Source organism: Diadema antillarum, unplaced genomic scaffold, assembly GCF_040938485.1.
Source record: "Diadema antillarum isolate AM-2024a unplaced genomic scaffold, OU_Dant_1.0 seq00000915_RagTag, whole genome shotgun sequence".
In the NCBI taxonomy this organism is placed as follows: domain Eukaryota; kingdom Metazoa; phylum Echinodermata; class Echinoidea; order Diadematoida; family Diadematidae; genus Diadema; species Diadema antillarum.
Window position 1 is genome coordinate 356219 of NW_027271769.1, and position 27655 is coordinate 383873.

The following is a 27655-nucleotide window of genomic DNA, read 5'->3' on the forward strand; positions in this document are numbered from 1 at the left end:
GATAATTCGGATCAAGTATCGCTCGTGTTCAACGGACCTGGAACGAATAATGGTACCTACAGTATCGGCGAACATAATGTCAGCTACACAGCAATAGACGATGCTGGCAACATGGCAACGTGCCAGTTTGTAGTCACCATTGTGGGTGAGTTTGAGATAGAGACTACCAGTAAATGGATATTCTATTAGAGAGAGAGAGAGAGAGAGAGAGAGAGAGAGAGAGAGAGAAGGGGGATATAACAATATGCTCGCTCCCTCTGTTCGTTCATTTCCTAACGTATGTTAGGAAATAGATAAATTTCTCTTTAACGGGTATATTATTAGTCCGATGTAAAGTGTCCTGTTACCAAATGACAGATCTACTGAAGATGAAGATCATCCACCTTGACTGCAATCACTATACATAGTCTTGTATATGAGAACTTGCTTTTCATTAGAACGTTTGTCAGTTACAGCAGTACTGTACACCAATAGCAGTACTGCACGAGAGAGAAGCTGTTTGTTTGTTTGTTTGTTTGTTTTTTTGTTTGTTTGTTTGATTGGTATGTTTCTTTGTTTTTTGGTGAATTTTTTGTAGAAAATATGTTCCTTATCACAACATGCAGATTATTCATTTCATTTCATTTCATTTCATTTATTTCCACAACTTGCACAACTGGTTAAAAAAAGAATGAACGATACAGGACAACATGTCAATCATAATATGCAATACAGGGTGTGGAGGAAGAAGCAAAGGCCATTGACCTGTCAAGGCTTCTCCCTAGTAAACAGCAACAATTATGACACAATACAAAAAAGAAGAACAAAACAAATCAAAACAAATCAAAACAAGACAAAACGAAAACTACTGATATGTACATATATTAGCATAAAGGAAATTATTACAAGAAGGCATTATTCTCTTTGCGAATGCTTGAGAGCAAGGAAATTTTGATTTCATTCCAGATCAAGAACGTCCAAGTATCGTGTGTCCCGAGGACATCACTCAACCACAAGATGAGGGCAGCTCAGTGGCCGTGGTGTCATGGCAACCAGCCGTGGTAACGGACAACTCGGGCTCCTCCTTCCCGCCATCATCTCTTCCTCCATCCGGGTCATCTTTCGACCTCGGGGTCACGACTGTCAATGTGACCTCACAGGATCCAAGCGACAACCAAGCGCTTTGTCTCTTCAACGTCTCTATCATAGGTTGGTCAACGTCCGTAGATGGAAGAATAAAGACTAAACGTGCATGCGATATATTCACCTTTACAAAACTTGATGTCTCTGGTATATATCAATTAGGCATTACTTACTAGCGCTATCTGTAAGATGCCGTAAAAAGGTATAATACTAACGATTTCAATTTCTTAACTATGTGAATGCTAATCATATATTGCAGTCACAACTTAAAAACTAAAAAGTATATTTCTTATTATGTCGTCATTATGCGTCATTACATGACAGTAACTTACTTTTTACGTAGACAAAGATGCTTGAGGGTAACGCACAACACGTTTTATGTTTTGCAGCGCGAGTATACTGTCCAGGCAACATCACAACTCTCGCTGACCGATTCAGTGATGTTGCTACGGTTACGTGGCCGTTTCTCGGAGATGGACTGGAGACATCACCCAGGAACGTATCAGCTTTTGCTCAGGGCGTTACACCTGTCACAGTCGTTGGGCGAGAAGACGAGTGTATCTTCTTTGTATCGGTGACAGGTAAGAACATCTTCTTTCATATTGATAATAATCCGTTTCTGGTCGTTATCTGAGTGTTTCTTTCGTTATCTATTTTTTTGTTCGTACAATATCGATTGAAAGGACAGTTCATAAAACTGGGGAAAAAATGATTTTTTTTTTTTTCAATCGACAAAGTTTGTCGTCACTACGACGACCTTGGCTATAATCCATTTGATACATGCTTGTACGCGACATTGGCGAAATACATAATGTATCTCTTATACATCGTGCTCACCACCGCTTAACAGTAACTGGAGTTTAGTCAGTGGAGCAAACTATGGCATAATGTCGTACTCAGTAACTCTGTTCCAAACGCCATAGCAATGTGGCAAAGTGACTGGGACATACATTATTAAAGGCGGTTTGTCAATACTGAGCGTAATCATCCGTTCCGCCGCTTTTTAATGAAACTTTGTTCATGATTTAGAAGATTCCGTCATGCTTAACTCCCCAGAGCTGATAAACCCTGTGTGCCCAAGTTCTTCCTTCGCGAGGCTTGACAGTTTGTCGGCAACGATCGTATTCCAAATACCCGACCAGCCCTTCACTGAATACATTTTGGAAAGCAACATCGCCAATGGAACGGTGGTTGATGTACCATCAACATCAGTTGTCACTTTCGCTATAACGGATCATCCAGATTACAACTGCAGCTTCACAGTGGAATTTACTGGTGAGAAGGCGGGAACGATGGGAGGCAATAGCCTAAGAGGAGGATAAAATGAAAGGCAGAATCTGTAATGGATAGTTATGCATTTGAAGCGTAATGTGGTTAGCTTTGCCTATTAAATTTCATGCAACTTCCATTGAACTATCATCATGATCATGTATTCATTAGAGTGAATGCCGATGTTTTCCATCATAGCCTACTGAATGCCATGAAATCGGCCTGCCTTTTGACTTGCTTAGACAAATTTGTTAGGTAAGATATGTCAAACTCCTTCATAGCTCATAAACAATTAAAATACAAATATCCCGGTATGTCACAGAAAAGACTGACTTCCGAATATAATTTCCCTTCTCAAGGAAAGAACAGGAGATGTCAGCCATGTCAATGCACTATTAGTATACGTCACATGCCGACTGGCTTCTATAGTGCAATCTCCTGCAGCACATTCATTCATTAAATGTTTTATTTCATTTTTCGACAAAAAACATATAAACATCACTTTTTTGGTAACAGAAAATAAGGTGCCTAAACTATGTAACATGAAAAGAATGTACAATGATTGTACCACCTTACAATAATTATACACTATCATAAAACTCAAGTGATTAGAAGTAACTAAACAGTATGCAAAATTCGAAAAATTGAGGGACCCACTAAAAAGACCACGCTTGTAGAATTTGGGCCCCTCGATGTTTAATGTTAATACTTTCGTGAGATATGAGAGAGGCCTTACTTACATGACCTTATAACTTCAGGTACCCGGTCGAAGTCTGCAGTTACTTTCGCATTTCTTCCCACGTCTCTATCACATATCAGAAGTGACATGTACCATTCCAGCATACCCGTCACCAGAACTTATTTTCAGCACGTCCTCCAGCGATGTTGATCCGCAACGTCAGGAGCAGTGCTTGCCGGGTAGTGACGTCCTTTTCGGAACGACGTGTACATTTGATTGCCGCGATGGCTACAATTTGACTGACTCGCCAACGGTCACGTGCCTGGGTAGCGGAGACATCTCCAACCAATTGCCGAATTGCGAAGGTTCGTTCCGTTGCTACACTTGTCTGTTGTCCCCGGCTTTGAAATAAGCACTATAAAACATTTTGCATGTCTTTAAAATCCTTATTACACGCTTCAACCCAATTTCTCACTTATCAGGATATCCACGAACGTTCAATTTTCCTCATGTCATTCTTATGTCGTATATTTATCTCTTCGGTGACTTCCCAAATTGATAATTATGTATCATTGCTATCTTGATCTCCCCTTATCCCAGTACTCATGTGCGCAATTCCCGAGTTACCCGACAGATTGTATCCCGACACAGACGAATGTGATTCGGGAATGCTGATTGATTTTAATGAGTCATGTTCGTTCTCGTGTGCGGAGGGATACAACCAAAACGGGACGTCTCTCGTCACGTGTTTGTCAACGACTCGTCTTTCAGCTGACCTACCTACATGTCAAGGTATCAAAAGCATTCAATCAAAACATGTAATGCTTGTGAACTATGTAGATTTTATAAACAAGACCAGACACCAGAGGTGGCATTAGTAGTATCTTATATGGTGATATGATCAGTTACGTCACTACTCAATAATAATTGCAATACGCGTTGATGCATAAATGCGTGTAGAGAAATCAATGACTCTCCATAAAATGTTAAACCCATGATGTGTATTGGTAAATTACCCGCACTGGTTCTACTTTTTGCTACAATCTCTACTCAGCCGCCTGTTTAAGTACGTAGTGAGATGTAATCCGTGCTAACCTATACGCCTTTCAAGTGTTTGTTTGTTTGTTTTTTTGTTTGTTTTTTTACGGGGTGTTCATTCGTTGACCAATCTTTTATTTCATGAAAGTGTAACTACTCAGTGGAAATAACTGGTTATACAAATTTGGCGGTAGATTACTTTTTGTGCAAGTGAAATTGTATTTGAATTGTGTGCACAGTTGGCATTTTCTTTTTGTGTCGGAGAATGTTTTATGTGGCAATAATGACGCTTCTTTATAGATACAAAAACTATAATCTACCAATACGAGATTATCCGCAAAAAAAATCAGGCTTCAAGCGAGCTTCAAGCGGTATAACAAACAACAACTAGAATAGTTGAACTTTGATTTTCAATGAATAGTCTGTTCCTTCTAACCGCACAGTGTCAACCTGTGACGTGCCACAGTTTCCCCTACATCTTATGTCATCGTCTTGCTCGGAGGGGCAAACAGTGGTTTTCAACACAACTTGTAGCTTTGCCTGCCAAACGGGCTATACCCTAGTTGGTAATTCGACATTAAATTGCCAAGCTGACGGGAGCTTCTCGGCGTCTCTACCCACATGTGAAAGTAAGTCTTTCTTATTGTAACTTGGATTGAACATATACGTTTCTTTTTTGGATTTGTTTTTGGTTTTGTTTGTTTTTTGTTTGTTTGTTGATTTTTTTAGTGTGCCGGGTTTGAAATCAGACATTGCTGGGATGCCATATTCCAGATGAAACCAAACTCTCCGACATAAAAGCTCTTTAGGATCGTTTTTTTTTTCTCGGAATGAATGATATCAATATCCTTCGTCACGTTTTTGTGCGAATGTCTCTTGTCAACACGTTGTATTTGCTTCCTTTCAGTGCCTTTGGTAGAAGCAAAGCCCTAAATATTGAAAGAGCTTTTAATGCCTGTGAGACATTGAGGCATAATACAAGCACCCATTTACATTTTTGTTGACCAATATGCCCTTATCTGCTTTTCTCACAGTCGTGACGTGTTCAATCCCATCATTCCCTGCAAATCTTACTACTGCAATCCCCGGTTGCGAGGAATATTCTGAAATAGACTACGACACATTGTGTGAATATTCCTGTCAAGACGGGTATGCACTTATTGGCAATTCAACACTACGATGTCAAGAAGATTCTATGCTGTCAGCAGAGCTGCCTGTTTGTGAAGGTGAGCATAGTAGTCGATTCCTTTGCCTTTCTACAAGTACTTAACTAAGTATGGAGTGCGTACTAACCAATGATAAAATCAAGATGAAGACAAGTTTTGTGGGATAGAAACCAATTTAATTGCTCGTCATGACATGATCTTGGCTGCACCAGCCGTAGAGGATCTATAGATCGTATGGAAAGTTATAAATGTTCAGGGCCAAAGGGTTAAGAGATGCTGCAACTTTGAATTGATATTGCTCCAGGGGCGACATCGTCGTGGCTGAAGGTCTCCCTGTCCGACCGTTGCGACCTGCACCAGTGCGTTCAATTCATTCTCCTGCGACTGCAACCCTGGTTTTAACATACAACGGACTGAGAGCGGAGGGACGGTGACTTACTCCTGCGTCGACATACAGGAGTGCAGCCCAAATGCTAGCCCGTGCGACGTTAATGCTGTATGCAACAACTTTCCTGGAAGTTTTGTGTGCACCTGCTTTGAAGGTTTCCAAGGCAACGGATCGTATTGTGAGGGTAAGTTTACATTCACTATCATGCGGTGAATATCAAGCATTTAAGGATGCTTGTCAGATTTCAGATTTCATTTAATCTTGTGTTTGCGTAGGATGTGTTTTGTTCGTAAATAAATGCAATATGTTTATACATTATATGTATATAAATCTTCATATTCTTATATTTCTGTGTTTCACCTAAGCAAAGGAACATATTAAAAACAAACATATACATCAACATTCGGATACGATTGCAAACATATCAGTAAAACTGTCAAAAAAAATACCAAAATTAGCATGACGAGTATACGTTCAAAGGTTGTAGGTATGCTATGGTAGGTAGCAGCAAGAAATGATTATCCCTTATTTTCAGCTGACCTAAAATTATTCATTCAATTTTAAATTATCTAATGTGTTCAATTCAATTTAATGAAAATGATCACGGGATAGTCGACCAGGTGTTACGTTCCCTCTATGAACCCATGAACAGGCTGTTCATGGAAGAACAGTTTTATTTTGACACAGAAAACTAAAAAGAGCGATTTAAGGTTGAAACTTTTAGTTCATTCAGTTTTGGTCTTTAAGTACACCACCAAAAGATGAGGGTAATGACGGATAACTTGCGATGAGTATAAAAATGAGAAGTGCCTGATCTTTAGAGAACGAACTTCGCATATTTGACTGTATAGAAATTCTCAGAGTAATTTCAGTAATTAACCCATACAGGAATAATTCTGGTAGTTAATGTACAGAATGGCCAACCTTTATATAGGGTTTGACAAACCTCTTCGAAGAGGTAGTTAGCCCCTCGACTTTATCTTGGGACTTAAAACATCAAACAATTTGATGGATTATTAGCATGTCCGTTCCCCAGCCTGTCAGCATGTTTACAATGTTTCTTATTTTCTACCAGCCGTGAACCCTTGCCTATCGGAGCCCTGTCAGAATGGTGGTACCTGTAACCCGTCAGCCGATGATACCAGCTACTCATGCACTTGTCCGGCGTCTTACACAGGAATCAACTGCAATACAGAAATCATTCCTGATGGTTTGTTTGTTAATCTTTTTTTCTAATGTAAGTTTTAATACTACATATTACTGTGCACCAGTTTTTCGATTTGAGAGCGCATTTTTTTTGTTTTCTTTTTACCTTTCTCAACCCGAAACGCAGTGTATTGTGTATAAACATATCAAGCTTACATTTACTTTTGATTTTGACATCATAGAGTTTATTGCTCACTCTGAGATGTTTTTTCTTTCTTCTGTTAGCGTTTGAAATAATAATACATGTGGGTTTTTTTTATTGGTTTGTTTCAGAGCCACCCAGCGTTCTCACTGATCCTTCATCAAAAGAAGTGGACGCATTGAGTCGAGTTGAGTTGCACTGCTCCTTTGCGAATGTCGATAGTTTCGATTGGTACAAGGGAAACACAGTGATCAGTGGGAACACCAACATATCCCCTCTCGTCATCAATCCAGCTCTTGCCGAGGATCAAGGCTACTATTTCTGTCAAGGAATTGGGACTAATCAAGATATTGTGAACACGAGTAGGGCATTATTGACTGTGAAAGGTGGGTGAAGTTGTGAACCATTGGCCATAACCATTTCCTAGTCATTCATATTTTTTTAAAGAAATTTTATTCACATAAACATTCATGTACAAAATAAATGTCATACAATACATATAGACAAATGATCCAAAATTGACAGGCAACTACTTAACGACTGAATAATGTAGATACGATTCCAGTTGATATTATAGATACTAAACTTTAGTTTTTTTCAGACACACATAAAACTACTTTCTTCGCATGCTTTAAAAATTGACAAAATTGGCTAAAATGTAATGATTTCTTTTTATTTCTTACAGAAAATATGAAGTATCTTGCATACAAATAACCCAGTTGTAACATGTTGGGTTTTCTGTAGAACTAAGTTTAAAAGCACTTATGGTAATTTGAGTTTGAGTCTGTAACATAATTTGTTGTATTTTAGCAATAAACCTTTTTGTAACAACACATTCCCAAAACAAATGTGCAATTGTTTCTGTGGAGCTCAATAGTAAAACGTACAGAGGTGTGTGTGTCAGATAGTCCAATTGCAAAAAGTAATTTATTAACACCAATATTTCTATGCAGACATTTATACTGAAAATAACGAAGTCTTTGATTCAGGGTAGATATAAAAGAACATAGTATATTTTGATTTAAGTCATTCATGCTTCTGGGAGACCAATCTAGACAATGGATGATTTCTGAAGTCATTCTACGAATTACGGTCTCTCAATCTTCCGATACTTGCTTTATAAGTATACAGAATTTGGACACCTGATTTCAAATATTAGACGATCTTCAGTTCATACGCGCGTCGATATCAGCCACGTCTTGTTTTTTGTTACTAGGAGACAGGTGTAACAGGCGCTAGTGGAGTCTAGGCCTGTGTCTAATGACTGTGATTTCGCACCGATCTCGTGCCTGACAAAATCAAGCACTCCCGCCACCCCGACCGTGCCGGCGTTGCTGGTTCTTTCCAATATTAATTGAATGCAAGCAAAAGATAAAAATTGTGATTTTTGACATTCTTTCAAATTTTGCGCTAAATATGACATTTTTCGGTAAAAATGTGATTGACTGTAATAATAATTCTGCCCGTATGTCATTCCTCAGTATTGTTGCAATACTTTCAGCATGGATGTCGAGCATTAACAAAAAATGATGTCGAATCTTTTTTTCTAGAGCCTTTTTTATGTTTGGCTGGTCTACTAATACTTACTCAAGAAATTCATCAAATTTTCTTCCGGTAATGTTCATGTATGTGAATGTATTGGTTTGTGTCTGTGTGTATCTTTTGCCGATACCTATATGTAATGTCTTTGAACATCGTTTATGATTGCAGGAGTTGTCACCTTCGTTGCTTCAACGTCTTTCAATTTGAACTTCACCACTGCGCTCTTAAATAAGCTGTCACAACAGTATCAAGAAACCTCTACTTTTCTTCAAACCACGGTGAGTATGTTGTGTAATAACTTCGTCTATACTCTTTCCTGTCTAGTTGTTATATATTACCCTTTTACTTAACAAGGAAACTCGGTGAAACTCTCTTAAGTTAAAAGATAGAACAGTACTTTTCACCGTCACAAGACGTTTTCAGCAAACTTTATATAATTGATGTGTACATTTTCTAGTATAGTTGTTTACTGTATATACTTCACTAGACGGGTCTTGTACTGAGCTATTCAACACATTCCCTTAGTGTCTTGGCAGAAGTTAAGGTTGAAATTTTGGTCAATGTTTAACCCTAACTAGGCCGGGGGGGGGGGGGGGGCTCCGAGGCCGCCGCGATGTTTCATGACTTTTTTCTTTCGAGTCTCCCGCATCGTTTGACACCAAATTTGCGATGCCCGGGCGCGCTGTTCCGAAGTTACTTTTAAGTATGTATATGAAGGTCACACCAATAATTGCTCAAAAACGTGAATTCACGTACAACTTCAATGCAAACTGTGCTTACAGGCAAATTTCATAAAAGCATGATTATTTAGGGGTTTTAGTGATTAAAATCAATTAATAACATATCTTCATATTCGGAACAATGTCGCGGACAAATTTCATTGAAAAACAATGAAAAACAAGAAAGGTAGAAAAAAACAAGGAAATAGATAACAATTTCAATAAAACAATAGAATACTTCAGAAATTCTGATGGCACAAATTTTTTCTCTTACATTTGCTAAGGACACTAAAAAGAATATTTACTCAAAAATGTGCCTGTTTTGAGCTTTATTTAGTGATTTATACCAAAAATTCTGGTCCCATGCATTATTATGCATAAATGAGCATAATTTTATAGCATAAATGATAATTCTTTTAAAATCAATTTCACCGTATTTTAGATTACGTCACAGACGATGTGTGTGCCAGTTTTCGTCGCGATTTTACTTATCATGTCACTGCTTACTCATCGGTTTACACATACACACCAGTATTGCATGTTGCTTTCACCTTCAGAATGATTAAAGGACAATTCCAGTTAGAAGTTAGTAAAAAAAGAAAGAAAGAGTAAAATGTTCTTGAACAGTCAAGTTAATATGTAAGATTATGTAATTAAGCTGATGTCATCGCCCTGCAACTTTACACAGAGTTTGTATACAAAATCTTGCAATTTGCAAGTTTTTATGTTTGTTTATTTGTTTGTTGTTGTTGTTGTGTTTGTTTGTTGTTGTTGTTGTTTTTGGGGGTTCGAACGCGATCATTCAACAGTCCCAAATCCTAATACATGTATCTCTGGCCGATCATTATTTTGGTGTCACTCAGCCAGGATTAACATAAGGTTTTACACTTTTATTATAGTTTCTGTACATGAGCAATGACAAATTGTGATAATATGACATTATCAGTTCACTCGCGTGCATATTCATATCAACTGTTCGAGAATTGTTTTGCAAAAAAAAAAAGAAGAATGGATCATCTTTAACAATGCCTAACTATTTTCAATCAGATTTTGATAAAATTGTCATTTTTGTGCTTATACTACGTTTGTCTTTTTATAACTAAAGGTATCTGTGGTCCAGAATTGTTTTTTAGGTTTATTTTCAAGACATTCTCACTCAAACACAGTAAATTGTGGAATAAATTCTCCGTACACTCCTTATTGGTTGCCATGATCACAGCCTGGCCAAGTTCGTTGTTCTGTGAGGAAATATCACTTGTTGGTGTAAAAATCGAATCTACAGGTTTTTGACGTAGAACCATAGCTACGCGGGAATCTTGTTTTACACTGACACATTAGTGTTATAAATTCTGTCTTGCGTAAAGCTCGAGACGGCCATTCAGAACGGGCTTCCCCAACAAGTATCGGTGGTGATCAACAAGTTAGAAGAAGGAAGCGTGGTGGCAGACTACCAGATCTATCTGTATAATGGGACAACTTCAGATGGTGATCAGCTCGCAGAAATTGGCTCCATACTGACCGATTATGCCCAAAACTCCGGTGGTTTGGTTAATCCCAACTCAATTGGTCTGGTGAGCACGGGTAAGAAATTGAAACGGCTGTTCATATTTTCACCTCGTTTGTGACAACACTTTCACATTTTTGTTTCTGCTCACGTCCAGGGGGATTTGGTCAAAGAGTTGAATTAATCACTTCAAACACTGTAGGATCTATAATGCCTCTTTCTCCTTGATTCCTCACATTAAAAAAATGGATACCATACTTTGAATAGACTTGAAACTAAGTCAAATCTTTTTGTAGGGTACAAGTTCTGAAAGAAAAGATAACGTTACCAGTTCTGTCCTTAATTTCATAATTTATTAGCTCGTACAAAATGAAGTGCTAAATGAAATACCACGAACTACTTAAGACCCCTATACTTCACACAGATTACTTAAAATGATTTCCTTACTCATTATCTATACGCTGAAAAGTGGGAAATAGACTGGCTATTTCGCATTTCGTTCGAAAACGCTCTTGGGTTTTTAATCCTGACAATATCTCGGACATAAAGAACAACTGACATTAGAAGACCACAACAAACTACGTATGTAATGATTGAAATATAGCTATCAACTTGCAGCAATAAGATTTCACACGATGAGATTCATTGAGTTCTAGCTCGAGAATGTTAGTTTTACATGTATTTAGTTATGAAAATAGGACTGCTCCACGAGTTAAATATTCGGCATGGGAGTCAGTGGAGCGGTGTTAAATCCTACATTCCGTCACCACGATGATAAATTAATGTTTGATATTCTTCTACATCTCCTTACAGTCACATGTCCTCCGAAGACTTTTGTAACTCAATACGGAAATGCATCATTTCCGTCCGGTGACCTTGGCAGTAGAATTAATGCGACAGATGGGCCAGTCTGTCCCGAAAGCAAAGTCAATCGTAAGTACCGCCAATGCCGTCATCTCGCATTCAGGTCGTAGCATAGAGAAAAACAAAGTTTCAGAACCAGCAATTTGAAACCCCATTGACGTCTTAATAATAATAATAATGATAATAATAATAATAATAATAATAATATATAATAATATATAATATAATAACATAATAATGATGATGATAATAATAATGATAATGATAATAGTTATACAATACATTTATCAGGCCCTTCACTGATGTTTCTAAGCGTCTTAGTCAGTAGCTGTCAGTAGTTATGAGAAAGTTGTAAGTAGGAGATAGGCTTATTAGCATCTAATAACTCGTATTTCTTCACGAGACAGTGGTATCGGTTACGATGGCACATTCAAATCAGATATGGCCAAGATGTCATCCGCTGACATGCCTCTGCTTGGTCTCAGAAACACGCTTTCAATAATGCCTTCTTACATAGATATGTTATAGATAGTGATTTAGAAATAATGAATCCTTAAAACTTTTGCCTTGAAAAAATGTTATACACTGTATATGTACATAACATTTCTGGGAAAATATGATTCCAATGTTAGGCGGAAAAAAAAAATGTCTTACATAATAGTTGTATTGATATAAGAACGAATAATCCTCACTACTTTTTGATTGGCCATGGACATGGCAGGTGGTCAGCCTGCCATTGTAGCTGAGTGCGAAGGAGATACGATCTCACCGTGTAACTGGGTGATGGAAGATGTGGACGAGACCTGTGGACGAGACCTCACCGCCGATGAGCTTCTGGTAATTCTGCAACAGGTAAAGCTATATACTCAGGTCTCGTACGCATTTCTGTTATGGGAAAACCTGAAATCAATATGTCTCTAATGTACCACTCGATAAGAAGACGGAATTTTATTCGCTTTCCATAATATTATGCTGCGATAAATACCAAATCCAATCATGACAATTATATACACTCACTCATCAGTGCTTATAGTCATGTTCACTGTAAATCATTGCTCAATGCTGTCTGCTATGTACCGTGTGTTTCTGTGGAAGTAATCAAACACAAGCACACACACAAACAAACAGAATATCTGTATGTATGATTATTAGCCTTCAGCATAGTAAAATTTGTACACTGAGATAATTTATTGAATAAACACACACAAAAAAAGCAGTCCTTGCGTGTCAAATCAGAACTATTTTTTACCATCTTTAACTTGAGTCTTTCGCTGTTTAGAAGCTACCAGCTATGACATCACCTTGATTAGAGTTTTATCAATTTTTTTCTTTCGATTCTATTTTACTATTACTTTGTTTGAATATTTGTGGGGCAAAAGTCACAACAAATACAACACCACGTAGTGACTAACACCTACTTTCTTTTAAGTAATTATAATAATAATAATAACGATAATAATAATAATGATAATAATTGACAGTGCTTATATAGCGCATAACACAAAGTGATAATGTCCCTATTTTAAAGTGTATCATTTTGTCGCAATGTACTTCAGTGTTTTTTCAAGCTACTGCAAATGTTATAGAAATGGATTTGCATGAAAGATATAACAAGTTTTCATGCAATGAATCTGTGGACGATGAACCTCTCAGTCAAAACTAACATTACACAGCTATTCCGCAGTGTCAATTGGATTTGTTTTTCTAGTATTGGCGTTATACACCATGTTAAGGCAGAAACATTTTGTTCAAACTGTTGTGTTTATCCAACGAAACTCCAAAGACAGTTATCGATGGTTCGTTTCTAACGGTTGCAGGAAAAAGTGACCACTGACAATGCAGAGGTGGTCGCGACTCAAGCTGCTGAAATAACGGAAAACACAGAAAGTCTCACCGCAACAGGGCTCGAAACGGTTGCTGACATTCTCCAGGATATCGCTTCTGTAGAGTCCGTCGACACGGAGGTATTGTTCACAATTTCACTGGCGTTATTTCTTCCAGTCTATATTATATATATATATATATATATATATATATATATATATAATATATATATGGGTCAGAATTTTGAACGATGTACAATTGAGCCAAAACAAGGCAAAATTTAAAAAGTAGGAAATTCTCCAAATTATTCATCTTACCTGAAAGAGTATAACTCAAGCTTTAATATGAACCCAATTATACTAGGATTTTCCCAGAGGAACAAGTTTTTATTCACCGCTGAAGTTTACCATGTCCAGAGCAGCGAACGTCCGTGAGGAATAGTACAGCACATACACTTGAATACCATTTAACATAGTTTGCAAAGATCTGATTCAGTTCAAAATCCTAACAAAATATCTTAAGGGACATGTGTACGTGCTTGCAGAATATTAAGCTTGTACTCTTAACCTGTACGTAATGGTAGACAACTGATGATTTAACTAAATTCGTCGTTTCTGTTGAAATATTGCTCTTCCGCTAAACACTTTCTCCACTTTACGCGCATTTTACAGAAACTCAATATTTTGACCTCTTATTTCACTATCCCATACTTCAATCCCCACTCCCAAATAATAACATACCTTTTTAAGATGTATCTGATCTATGCAGTCTCTATAACCCAACGAACATAGCATAGTTTTCATCACGGAGGTTCGCATGTAGCTCACGGACGTTCGGAACAAACAAGATGCAGCTCTCTTGAGTTGGAAACGCATTCTACTCACAACAAACAGCAATTTCATGTCGAGAACAAACTCCTCTGCAAAATCCTGAACAGATATTACCAATTCTTTATTATATAAGCTTGTTTATCTTCTCATACTGAGGAATAAAAGGAAACAATTTTTTCCATCTCTCGTAAATGAACGTACAAACGTACGTGTAATCTCAGTGACGTAGTCCATCCTTGAGAACGAATATATATCAAAATTTCGTTATCATGAAGTAAAGATTCAGGTCCTAAATTTGTTATCTAAAGTCTACAATGCAAAATTTGCTTATAACGAACATGGTCACAGCTAAAATTATGACAAATAATTAACAGAGAAAGACAACAGGAATGTGCTGCGTTATAGAAATACGAAGTTTAGCTGGGGAGGGCAAACGAATACGTTGGGAAGAAATCCCTCTATGTTTGCTCCTTGTGTTACACACAGTTACCGAGGAGAGTTTGTATTATTATATTAGTCAGAAATGATAATAGGTTCGATACTGCGAAGTTTCTTCATAACAAGACACAATAAGTCCATATTACTTGGATGTTTGTGACTTCGATATTATACAATATGGTTTGTTATAACAAACATTTTGTAGCGCGTCATTTCGGAGGCTCGTTATTCATACAGTTTGTCAATACGAAAATTGATAGAGTTCGTATAATTATGAAGCTTTTTTATTCGGTAAATGATAGGAATCTCCGAAGGTTAATCGAAAGGTTTATCAATGGGAACATGAAAAATCATGTTCGCTTATCCAAATGTGGAGAAACAAGCAACTAAAATCCTCCAAATTTCAAAACCTCATAATAACCGTTTTCACCTAAACGAATATCAGGCCCTTTCCACTTTTAGAAGAACGGACCTAAAATAATGATCCTTAATATTTATTTTTCGGACTAACAAACTTTCGGAATAAGAAAATCTTTAATAACAAACCTCCTTAATTAACTACAAACTTTTTTTTTTTATTTTCGGAATAACAAACCTTTGGACATCGGAGTAACGAATCTTAGGAAGAGCGAACGTATCAAAGTGCAACCTTAAACCTATTATTAATCATTACTTTTTTTAACATGTGTTTTCAAAGTAAGCACAAAAGCACAAACAAAATGACGATCTCTCTGTCTCTTAAATGTAAAATGAAAAAAAAAATCTTGGAAAGAATTACAAATGAACATTGCTTTTCATTGATGAGTATAAAACAACACCATGTGATGATAAGCGGAGGAGTTGTTTGTTTTCATCAGACAATAATTGTATACTGCATTATTTTTGTTCGCTTGTGACGGTATTTCGATGAATAAAAAAACATAAACAAACAAACAAAAACTTCTCCAGAGGAATTTGGTACAACGGGAGTGCACTGGCAATTCTTTTCTCTGTGTGTTGGAGCTCGATCCCTTCTCTGTTTCTCAGTCATTTTTATTCAACTGCTTCCACGTCCTTTTGAAACTTTTCCATTTTTTATTCAACACATGCCCATTACAGACTTCTTCCGTCATTATCCTGCATGTGATCACGTAGCACTTTTTGGATTTGTTTTGGTTTGTTTTGTTTTGTTTCTGTTTTCTGTTTGGTCGCAGCATGTCCAGGCTATTGAGGGAATGAGAGAAAAATCGTCATGAAGAGAAAAATAAGAATGAATTAAGGCATTTAATATCATGACAATTACAGCGAACGTCCGTTATGGAGGCCAAAACTGGATGTGTTCTGTTTGAGACGGCAGCTACCATACTCAAAAGATAAACACTTGGCGCACCTGTCACTAAAAAGTGGCACTGGTCCTCTTTCTCCTACTATGTAATCCATGGACTTATTCTACCAACGAACATCCGTGACTAAAACGTTTTCCTGTTGTTATTACAAGTAAATTGAGTGCTGAACATTATTCACTTTTGGGTATGAGCGGCTCGGTGATTTGGTAATATTTTCAACTAACATTAACTTTATGTGCAGTGATATATTTGTAATTATCAGCAATTTCCTTTCTCGGACAGAACGTCCGTGAGCGAAACTTTCAGAACCTGTAACAGTACAAATTGTCTCCAGGTCCTCATTAGAAAGAAATTTAAATGCACAGAAATTACAGATTACGCAAAATTCCATTTACCTATAACTTTGTTTTCAGTGTTTAGCTGTTTTTTGTATAATTAGAGGGAAAACAAGCGTAAAATTGTGAGTAAATTTTCAACTGTTTCTTCATCATGATCACATAACGCCTTAAAAATTCTGAAACTACTGCCCTAAACTCATTGTTTTCTTTGTAAAACTTTATTTGTGGCTATTGGAGCTAAAAGTTTCAAAGAATACAGGACACTTTCGGGACAAGTTATCCCTATCGAAGGGATTGCATACGTCACGGACGTTCGCTGGAATTGTCACGGACGTTCGTTCTACTGATAGGGTCATGTTCCCGGACGGATAACTAATCGGCAGAGAGTACCTAGCCTTCCTAACTCTTTCAAAAATTTGAAAAGGTATTGTCAATGCAAATTATAAGAAATTTGACATCCTTACAACATATGTATTGCTCAGAGGGGGATCAGGAGGTGAATTTTCAAAGAAAATATTAATTATTTGTTTGGTTTTCGGTGAATTGCATGGTCCAAAAACTGCGGACAAGCCTCAGTCCGCTCCAAAAATAACATACAGCTCCTCGGCTAGAGAGCCAAAGGTAAGATGCACCTTCGTCATCAAAGCAAGATGGTGTCCCACTCGAAAACGTTTTAATCATCACGGACGTTCTTTTTTTCTCGGAGGTTCGTCTAAAAATATAATTTCGGTTCCTATTTGACAAAGGATGGACAGAAACTCAAAACAAACATATTATCGTGTGGCTAGATCTTAGTTGATTACGACTCAGAACAATATCACCAATAGCGTTTAATGGGATACGATCTATATTAGAAAACAGCGGAAGCACGTCCGTGACGAAAACTGAGTATAATTTTGCATAAAAGAATATTACGTCCCATGTACAGCCAGCAGACGTACACTTTTTGCAGGATATGTTCATTAGGTGGAACACCAAATTTTCGTATACATTACAGTTGGGACAACAAAGTAGAATTTGCAGCAGCGATAGAAATAAAAGCACCACGGACGTTCGTCTGTTTAGGACTTTGATATTTCAATTGTTCTCTGTGATTTTATACGTGCTCATAAAGTTCTTATAATTTTGTGGTTCATACTCATGATGTGTCAGATCCAGAACATGGTCAGATATTAGATGCCACGTACCATTAAAAATGCACATCATTAGTTTGAAAAACAAAAATTATTCTGAAAATAGCGTTTTTACCGTATTTTTACGCTTTAAGTCCTTGTCAAATGAAAAATATCAGGCAAAAGTTAACCAAACCATATATTTCCTGAAAGGAAATTTACCAATCTTTGAGATGGCATGAAAAAATCTGGTTTCTTAGATCATCCTGGCGTGTTCTAAGGGAAAGAATGTCATAAGGTGCGAAAATTGGCAATTGTACATCGTTCAAAATTCTCACCCATATATATATATATATATATATATATATATATATATAATATATTTTTTTGGGGGGGTGGGGGGGGGGTGGGGGGGGGTCTGTTAAGTATGATTTCATATGTCCTGGGTATACACAACAAAAACTACCTGTATGAAAAATTGTTTTATGTTTTGTAAGAAAATCCAGAAAATCATGGACGTTCTTTAATATTTGTTATCAAAATCCACCAACCAATCTTAACCAGCGAAATTTCCGGGCTTCCGTTCATAGTTTTTAGGGGGTGCCTCTTGGAGATGTAAGACTTTTCGAGAGAAAAGTGAATGCACTTTACTTTCTTTATTTCTTTCTATTTTTATAGGGGAAGGCGATTTACAACCTACTGACATATTATTTTCTCTTTGAGGCTTATAATTACATCTGCAGTGACCATTTGCCAAGGTGTCTACTCCTATTCCATCCTTACCTCCCCCTAACCCCCACCAAAAAGAAAACACTCGAGAGATGAGGCTAGGTCGACAAGATTAATTTCTTCACATGTCTCTATTTCCTCAGAGAGTGCCGAAATGTTTGGTTAAACGTGTAAGTTTGAAAACTGTGAACCACTAAAGGTGAAATCCCTCATAAGAATAAGCACTGTCCCAAAGCCAAAGCAGGATATCCCCTACATCGGTGACATGTAATACGAAACATACCTAAGGCTCCTAATAAACCCACAAAGTTTGTCTCCGAGGACACCGTATTTTGCAGACAGTTTTCATGCGTAAGGTTTACGGAATGTAATTCGAACAAAGCATAAAAACATGCGAAAACAAAATAAGACATATAAGATTACGAAAACGATATCAAACAAAGATTGCAATTTCTGCAGAGCTATTCCTCGACTCGTTCTGCGAATGAAGTACCGCGTAAGGATTTCTGCCGTGATATCAACGATTTGATGAAATTGTGTACACCAAGTCGCAAGTAAATCGCATGTGTAGTGGGAATAGAGTGATTAAAATTGACAAGTTCCTAGTGAACATAATGGTGAAAATATATTGGTTGTATGATATCTCAACAGGTGACGGAATTGGTCGTGGATGTTGTCAGCAACATGGCAGACACATCGGATGATGAATTACAAATGGCGCAGGAAATGAGCGGTGCTGTTAGCAGAGCAGTACAATCCATGGAGGAACAGTTCGTTAATGTTGAGATCCCAGAAGACGAACCGCTGACAGTGACGGAGCCCAACCTAGCCGCAGTGGTAAGTCAATCAGAGTAAAGACATTGGCGTGGCAGTGTTTTGATAGTGATGACCTCATTTCTTTACCGTGTCTCAATATTACATTATATTAATCAGTAAGAATATTTTTACAAAAATAAAAACTCCGCTAGATAAAATTGTAACACAAAGAAAATATATGTTTAGTGATATAAAGGATAATGATGATAATGATCCGCCTTGTATAAGGGAGCCTTTCAGAGTTAACACCCCTCTAGCAATCCCCATAATCATTATCCTAGCATTGCAAGGTACCTGCAGTTATGCACCTGGGTCGAGAAAGATTGGGTTGGTAAAGACATCTTGTACGGTACATGTCTTGTAAAGACATCTTCCTTGAAGACATCTTGGACATAGGCACTTGACCGGATTCGAATTTGGGTCCTCCGATTGAAACTTAAATATACCGCATACCACAGCGCCCTCACACAAAATACCAGCCATCCGTAATGTGAAATCCCATGTCAAATCAAGACTGCACTGCATGACCTTATAACTTACGTACACTGCATAATTGGTACAGCAGTTCGTAGGTCAGGTGTTTGTACGAAATAAGTGATTTCGGATGAACTATGGCATAATGGATAAAAATCTTGACTTTCAATCGGAGGTCCCGAGATTTTTAAGTGCTTATTCGTCCTTGCTGTTGTTACCCATCACACCCCTCTCGACATAGGTGTTTAAATGGGTACCTGGTTATACTAGGGTATCCAAGGCAGGGTGCTCTAGTAGAGCAGTGACAACACTGAAGAAGCTACCTCCGATAAAGAAGACTATATTTTATAATGGGTATTGTCAGCCTTATCAAATCATGATCTTTGAGGCATTACCAAGTTCCATGTATGTGTCTGTCATGTATATTATTACAAATATGTTATTACCGGTCTGGAAATATAATTTTGTTCAAGAATTACAAGAAAGCACAAGGGTATATCAATGAGGGATGTTTACATTATTTATACCTGTATACGAAGAAAAAAATGGTAACATATATGAAATTTTTTGACCGAAAGAAAAAGATTAGATTTTTCCCACTGTTGTCATTTTATTGTCAAGCGAAGAAAGTATAGATAACTATGTCAGAAGAAACTAAACGTTTGTATTCAATGTTAATTGGAATCGTAATCAGGTATAAACTGTAAGTAGCTGCCTGTCAAATCATATTACTTGTTATATGTATCTTATGATGTGACATTTATTTGTACTTTAATGTTGATATGTGAATAGAATTTCTTTGTAGAAAAAAGAAAGACACGAAACGGAAACGGCTCCATGACCACGTGAATGTGACCATTTTACAATACAAAGGACGAATCCATTAATAATATCTTCCAGTGTAGTCGTCCTTGGCGTTGATACATCTCTCTTTTTCTCTCTTTCATCGTCTTCCCTCATTCTCTTTCTTATAAGGTTGATGATGTTGCGCCGGAAGAAAGTCAGGATGGTTTTTCAGTTCTTTTGACAGTCACAGGTGTCGATGATACCATTACAACCGATGATCTTCGTCTTGAGCAGGGAGATACCACGGAGACCCAAATTGTTCCGCCGGAAGCAAGCATTTTCATTCCGAGTGAGGTTGTTGCGAGTGCGGGTACAACCCGCTTTTTTGCTACCGGTTTCCGGGACCCGTCGCTCTTTCCGTTCTCATTCCAGAATGAAAATAACACCGAACAGAACGGGACCGTTATTAACACGGATTTTAACAGGATCGTTAATTCTCGTGTCATATCGGCGTCTGTCGGGAATCGAGTGATAGAAAATTTGGACAAGCCTGTCAAACTTTCGTTCGTGCCACTTATGGAGGTAAGCTATATAGCGATGTTTGTAGATTTGTTTTTCATCTGGTTTGATGTTGCAGTGTGCTCTTTTTGTTAATCATCATCTTATATTTGGCGCAGCAAACATAGCAGGAAGGGTTATTTTTTGCACCACTAAATCTGACAAGCTATACAGAGGAATGCACTCCAAATGATTTCAAACTAGCATCTCTCTACCTTCACCCTATCAAAGATGAATTCACTTACACAATTCAGTACTCGGTTGGATAAGTTACTTTGATATGGTTAATCCTCAGTAAACAAGAGAAATAGTCATTTCCAATCGAATGGAGGAATGCTGCACAGTTTGATCGCCCGTTGCACGTTCGAACTTGTCCCAATCCTTCAGAGTGTCCAGTTGCTAGTAATGAGACTATAATCATAACTAAAATGAATACTTTTACTTATAAAGGCCATTGGCCAGTTGAGCGTTGGATCATTTTCAAAAGCAACATTTGAAATCTTGCAGAATGCTACGAATCCAATCTGCGTGTTTTGGGACTTTGACGCTAACAACGGCATGGGTAACTGGTCGACCAGGGGCTGCCGGCTGAGCAATACCAGCACCGATGAACGACCGGCGTGTGAATGTGACCATCTCACAAATTTCGGAATTCTCATGGTGAGTCAAATGTTGTTAGTGATTATTAGACCGGTTACAATAAGATAATAAAGTCACAGAGGGAAGTAAGAACTCTGTCGTGTTGGACCTACACTTCCAGACAAATCATGTTCTTTAGGAAGTAAAAAAGAAAGACATAAAATAAAAGTGTATGCATCAATAACGTTTTGATCACTTTTCGTGTCTCCGTCTCTTGGTTCCATTTCATTAAGACTCAATTAGAATAACAACACGAATGTTGTGTAAATGTGAAAGGTTGACAGTGGATCTTCTCATAACAGGGTGGTCGGTGGGGGATCCAGAGGGGGGCACACCGGGCGCCCCCCCCCCCCCCTCTTCATTTTCTGTTAAAACGAAAAAAAGGGGAAAGGGGGGGGGGGCGTACGCCCCTTCTCTAATTTTGCAACTGCGCCTCCCTTTTAAAGAATGTCTCGATCTACCCAGGATGGTGGAGATTATCAGTGAGGACTATGACAATTTTCAATGTAATGCTCATTTAAATAAACAACTGACTACGGACCAAAGACTCATACCTGCTTTGTGTGTCCATCATTTATACATGGGAATTTGTCCCGAGGATGAATTCTTCAGTCAATAACATTTTTACTCTACTCTTTCCTTCTCTATACCAGGATATATACGGAGGTTCTGCAATCTCAGACCAAGTTGACTTCATCCTAGAAATCATCAGTTACGTGGGGTGTTGCATGTCGATCTGGGGACTGTTAGTCACCATTCTAACTTATGCTTTTAACAGGTGAAGATTGCTTTCAACAATGTGTTTGTTTTATTTCCGTCATAAACATACATACAGATATAAAAGACATCATAAGGTACAATGAGAATAATACATCACGCATAGAATGAAACATACAAACATAGCAAATGTGTAGTGTGACACATCATCGATATGCGAAAAAGAATAGAATGTAGAATATTGAAAGATAACGACTGGATAGCCCATAATCAGCTGCACTTTTCTGGTGCCGCTGGTCTTCCATGGGGACCAGTTATAAAGAGGTAAGAAAGAAAAAAAGTAGAAGGTTACAAATAAAAATACGAAATCATAATAATCTCATGAAATATTGTTTTGTAGCAATATTGTACTGGATCTCAAGGCGATATAAACTTTTTGTGATGTGTAAAAACAATTCTTCTATACCCAAGCAAATAGGGTAGATTTACGTAATTGAGATTAAAGTAATTCAGAAAGGGACTGTTTAAAATCCTTCAGTGACGTGCAGTCACGGGCAGCATGCGGAAGGGTATTATATAATTTGGCTCCCCTGTAGAAAAATGCACGTTTGCAAAAGTTTGTCTTATGAGACATGCATCAACGAAATAGTTTAGTGTACCATTGTGGTGGTCATTTTGGATACGGCAAAATCATCTATTGTATCTAATTTTTCACTATTTACAAATAGAAATACATCTATTGGAATTCCAACTTTTGGCTGCTGTTTTAGCGGCAATCTTGGATAGCTTATAACCGTCAAGGTTGCACAAGTTGCATCATCCACATTCGGATGCACTCGAAATAGGGTAAAACCATCAGACCTCTGGAACCCAGACTACATGGTGAGATGTAAACTGCGTGACTAATAACCATAACAGTCAGATTATAATGATCGTTGACGATCTCTGTATATATATATGACAGGATAATTACATCTGAAAGTATGGAAACCATTCTAAGTTAGTCACATAATATCTCAAAAACAAAGTTGCGTTCTTTCTTTATATTTGTATGTTCCTTCAACGTTGAGAACTATCATTTTATCAAATGCATGGTCATTGTACGTGAGGAAGAATTAACAGTAGCTGCTTGGGGATTGTTTATGTCTTGCAGGAAATTACGGGATCGTAAACCAAACCAAATTTTGATTTCGTTGAGCTGCGCACTCCTTGGTCTGTACGTGACCTTTGTGCTGATGATCACCCTTGACACGGAGCGAGGGGTGGAAGAGGTCGAGCCTCTCCCATGCTGCATTCTGGCGGGCTTTCTCCACTACTTCATGCTGGCGTCGCTCTTCTGGATGGGGGTCGAAGGTTACAACATGCACGTCATGTTTGTGCGCGTGCTCAACACATATCTGCCTTACTTCATACGTAAGGCGTCGCTGGTTGCATGGGGTGAGGTTATATCGTACACTTCTGCACTTCTCAAATACCAATTTTCAATACTACTAACAGTCAGCAAACTAATGAAAATACATGACACGCGCATAAATGTAGTTTCAGCCGTTTGGGTTGATAGAAAAGCGTGCAGTGTCAAAAATGATGATGATGTCAGCGTATTCTATTGTTTAATCTGTATGTTTGACGAGATGACATTTGATTTGTGATGATTTGAGGCAGGACTTGGACTGACCTTTTTGTGATTTGCGTTTTCAGGGCATATGACTCTGTGCAGTCTTGATTCGTTAACTTCTTTTAAAGACGTTGATATAAAAAAATGACTCTTATTAATGTGGTATAATTTCAGTTTGTAGAAAATAACTTTCCCTTCACGTTGCTAGAGACAAGAACAACAGTATTTCTTACATTTGCAGTGTAGTTCTATACTTACATGACCAACACACTAATCTAGAGTAACTGAGAAAATAACGTTTTGGTTATTCGTTCCAGGATGTCCTGTTCTTATCGTTGTCATAACTGCTGGAGCGACACGTCAAACATATGCTGAAACCGACTAGTAAGTTTTGTCGGTTGACCCCGAATCGTTCATCATAAAACACACCCACACAGACACACACACGCACGTACACACACAGACACTCACGCACGCACACTCAGACACACACACACACACATTATATATACAACATACATAATTTGAATTAATGTTGAATCAGTCGTGTAATTCTTCCTGAAAATACATATTTTTGTAGCTAGTATTGCGTTAAAAATGCATTTGTTTAGTCTATTGTATTTTTTTCTAAGACTTGGAATGATCTACTCAAGGTAGCCAAATTTAGTTGATGACTACTGACTTCGAGGGGATCGTATTTTTTCTGAACAATTATTGACTTTAAATTTGTAAGTGCATCTGGGAAACACTTTGTGATAACGAATTATCAAATTTTATATGTTGAAGGCTTTGTGAGTGGATATTTTTATTTAGTAGAGTCAGACTTATTTTGTCTATTACATTAGGTTTTGAGTTATTAGGGGATTGGGTAATATTGTCAAATTTACTGTAATAATCTCACGTTTATGTCGAGTATACTGTGAGTTATTGGGAGATTGTATAATACCATCAAATTGGCTGTTAAAATTTGTTGTTGGATAGAAAAGAAAAAAAAGCTGATTTTTTTTTTATTCTTTCTGAATGTATATGCCTAATATATGGGATATACGTATAAATTTTGTTAATTCATTGAGGCGAGTTTTATATAATTATGTTTACAGTAGAGTCTACATAAATGAAAGGTTATCAGTATTTTCATTATACCTTAATTTATCCAGGTTATCCAAGTTATTCTTTCCTATTTTTGATCTTACATAAAGGGTCATTATTATCGTAATGATAGATTATTATTTCATTGAAAGTGGTTACGGTATTTTCATCATTTACATTTTCATCTGCCCATCCCTCTAAAAATAAATCTTGCTTCAGCAATTCTATGCTGCGTTTGGATTCTTTTGACGTTAAAGTTCATGAAATGATTCATGGCAACAACAATTACATCAACAACTTAAAGATATGATCAAGTGATCTGTCACTTTGGAGCACAATGATACCCCAATAATGTTCTTGATATATCCCCTATATGTTTTTTTTTTATTATACGTCCAATGAAAAAAATCATTCTCAGCTGATAAATGCCAATTTCTATTCTAATGGGCTTGTTGATGATCGGAAAGGAGCCATGTGAGTCCATTATCTGCATATAATGGGATGAGCTGATGTTGTTAGACAAGGAGGAGATTTCAGAATTAAATCACTAAGTATTATAGCATTGTTATATTCATTTTCATATCTCCTGAAGATGCACATTCTCTCACCGCATGACAATTTACAATTAATATCAAGGGATCTTCAAATCATACATTGCATATGAAAGTAATCCAACGTAGTTGAAAATAATTGAAATTTGCAGATGAATTATCTTTTTCTCCACTGATCAAAGTGGGCCTAGTTCAGGTTGGGTTATGTTGTTGATGTTGGTAAAATACTAACAAGACGTAACGATGACGGAATGCCATCCTAGCTCACACTGTATAAGGTGCTATTCAAAGCCAAGCACAATTTTAGATATTAATATCATTTTCCCCTCCCTGTTTGTAACTGCAGTTGCTTCTTGACCCTTTGGCCGTTGGTTGGCGGCGTGCTCGTTCCTGTCGGCCTGATCATGATTTTCAACCTCGTAGTTTTCGTTCGTGTGATAAGACGACTCAACAAAACGGTCAAAGGTCGATTGATCGACGATACAGAAAAGCGACAGCGCCTCCGACGCTTCCAAAACGCCATCTGCATTCTGCTGTTGATGGGCCTCACCTGGGCCCTCGGCTACCTCAGCATTATCAGACCAGCGAGCGAGGCTGTTCTCGCCGTGTTCACCGTGCTTAACTCACTACAGGGATACTTCATATTCATGCTGTATTGCGTGAGACAGCCGCAAGTGCGTAGAATTTGGCGGAGTCAATTCCAGTGCTGTTTGCCCGAGTCTATGCGGGCTTCTAGCTTTAGATTCACTTCTGATAACACCAGTTCAACTTTCAAGAACAGTTCAGGACGGCTCCTTCCGTCAGGTAGAAAGAGAAAAGCAAAGCAGAGCAACAACTCGAGTTCGCAAGGATTCCGCCCCGAAAGCGTGGAAAGGACTCTCCCAGAAAGAGTGCCGAGGGCGCCCTATCAAAACGAAGGATTCGATTCGTAAAATGAAAGAAATACGCTGTAGGCCTACTGCACAGGTGTACTGGTATGTCGTGAAAAAAACGGGATTGGACTTTAAATGGAAGTGTGTTTTAAAAGTAGTAATACTCAGAGGCAGCTGAAGAAACAAGAATAGTGCTATCAAACTACATCATAAGCGATATAAGGATTTGTCACAAGGTTAGAAAAAGCCTTTAAAGGTTGTTGTTTTCTATAATCAGAGCATTGTTTGTAATTCTGACTGTGCTGGGTTGTTTTTCCGTCTCGCTCCTCAACACTACTTGGAAAAAGTCATTTCTAGCAATCACTGTGTTTTTGTCTTTCATTCCGTTGCTGTTTTCCGCTTTATCTTTGCTCAAAATGTATGAAAAACACAGATATTCAGATTATGTGCATATAATCGCAGAGTCATTACATTTTGTTTTTATATGATATATCTTATAATGACACTACTTTGCTTGTGACATGTTTCTCGACTAAACAGCTTTCAGTATGAATGTAATGATACAATTAACACGCGGAGAAACAATGTTTCTAAATTTGAATCTTTTATATGAGTTTATTATCAACGTGAAGAGTCCTTCATGTCTCATAATGGCTGCAAAGCGTAGTTCAATCGTGTATTCAACTTTGAAAGCGAAAATATGCAGCTCTGTGATGATAACATTTGAGCTTCAAAATGGAAAGGAAAATAAGAGTTTGCACGATTGATCATTGAGCGTATTTAAGCCTTATCAAACAAAGCATTATGTGCGTACAAACGACTTTTATTTCATTCTATTCTTCATGTTCAGAAACATTTCGAATAATCAATTATAATGTGAAACTTACAGTGCTGCTCTCAGTCTGTGCAATATATATTTTCTTTGTTTTACCTTCTTTTTTATTTATCGAAACAAGTAAGTGTTTATGAAAATACACAAACCAGGGAGGTGTTAGAGTAGGAGAAGAAACTAGAATCTCTCCTTTGTACATATTATGCTCCGCGCGGCCGAGAAGTTATACACTCTTTTGCAAGTGTTAATACACGACTTTGACAAAAGAGAGCATCTCTGTTAAGAATTCTTCTTGCCTTAATCACAATAAACCGTTTGGTCCCTTTTTCTTGATTTTCGGTTGCAACTATTTTGTGTGCAGAGAACAGGACAAGCGAAGTGAAATCAGTTAAAGATTATGCTTCTTTGTCTGTGAAATGCTGCTAAAAACGCAAAACAAGCACTGGCCGATTATTTCATCCAAAATGTTAA

At 37.6% G+C, this 27655-nt stretch overlaps 1 protein-coding gene across 1 annotated transcript; it reads left to right on the plus strand.

Annotated features, from left to right (window-relative positions):
• Positions 1 to 111: 111 nt before the first annotated feature.
• LOC139741288 (uncharacterized) lies at positions 112 to 26412 on the plus strand. Its single transcript, XM_071651877.1, has 21 exons — positions 112 to 145; positions 946 to 1188; positions 1512 to 1703; positions 2179 to 2397; positions 3211 to 3435; positions 5143 to 5257; positions 5602 to 5846; positions 6738 to 6872; positions 7142 to 7396; positions 8721 to 8830; positions 10636 to 10852; positions 11589 to 11708; positions 12361 to 12491; positions 13457 to 13603; positions 18887 to 19072; positions 20501 to 20893; positions 21377 to 21529; positions 22162 to 22286; positions 23379 to 23662; positions 24158 to 24224; positions 25827 to 26412. The coding sequence occupies exons 1-21, from the start codon at positions 112 to 114 to the stop codon at positions 26410 to 26412; spliced, it is 4182 nt and encodes a 1393-aa protein (XP_071507978.1).
• The last annotated feature ends 1243 nt before the right edge of the window (positions 26413 to 27655 follow it).

Coding starts and splice junctions, on each gene's coding strand:
- LOC139741288 (XM_071651877.1), top strand. CDS start 112: ATGGCAACGTGCCAGTTTGTAGTCACCATTGTGG. Junction 5,258..5,601: donor GAATATTCCTGTCAAGACGG/GTATGCACTTAT, acceptor TCGTGGCTGAAG/GTCTCCCTGTCCGACCGTTG. Junction 21,530..22,161: donor CAAATTTCGGAATTCTCATG/GTGAGTCAAATG, acceptor TCTCTATACCAG/GATATATACGGAGGTTCTGC.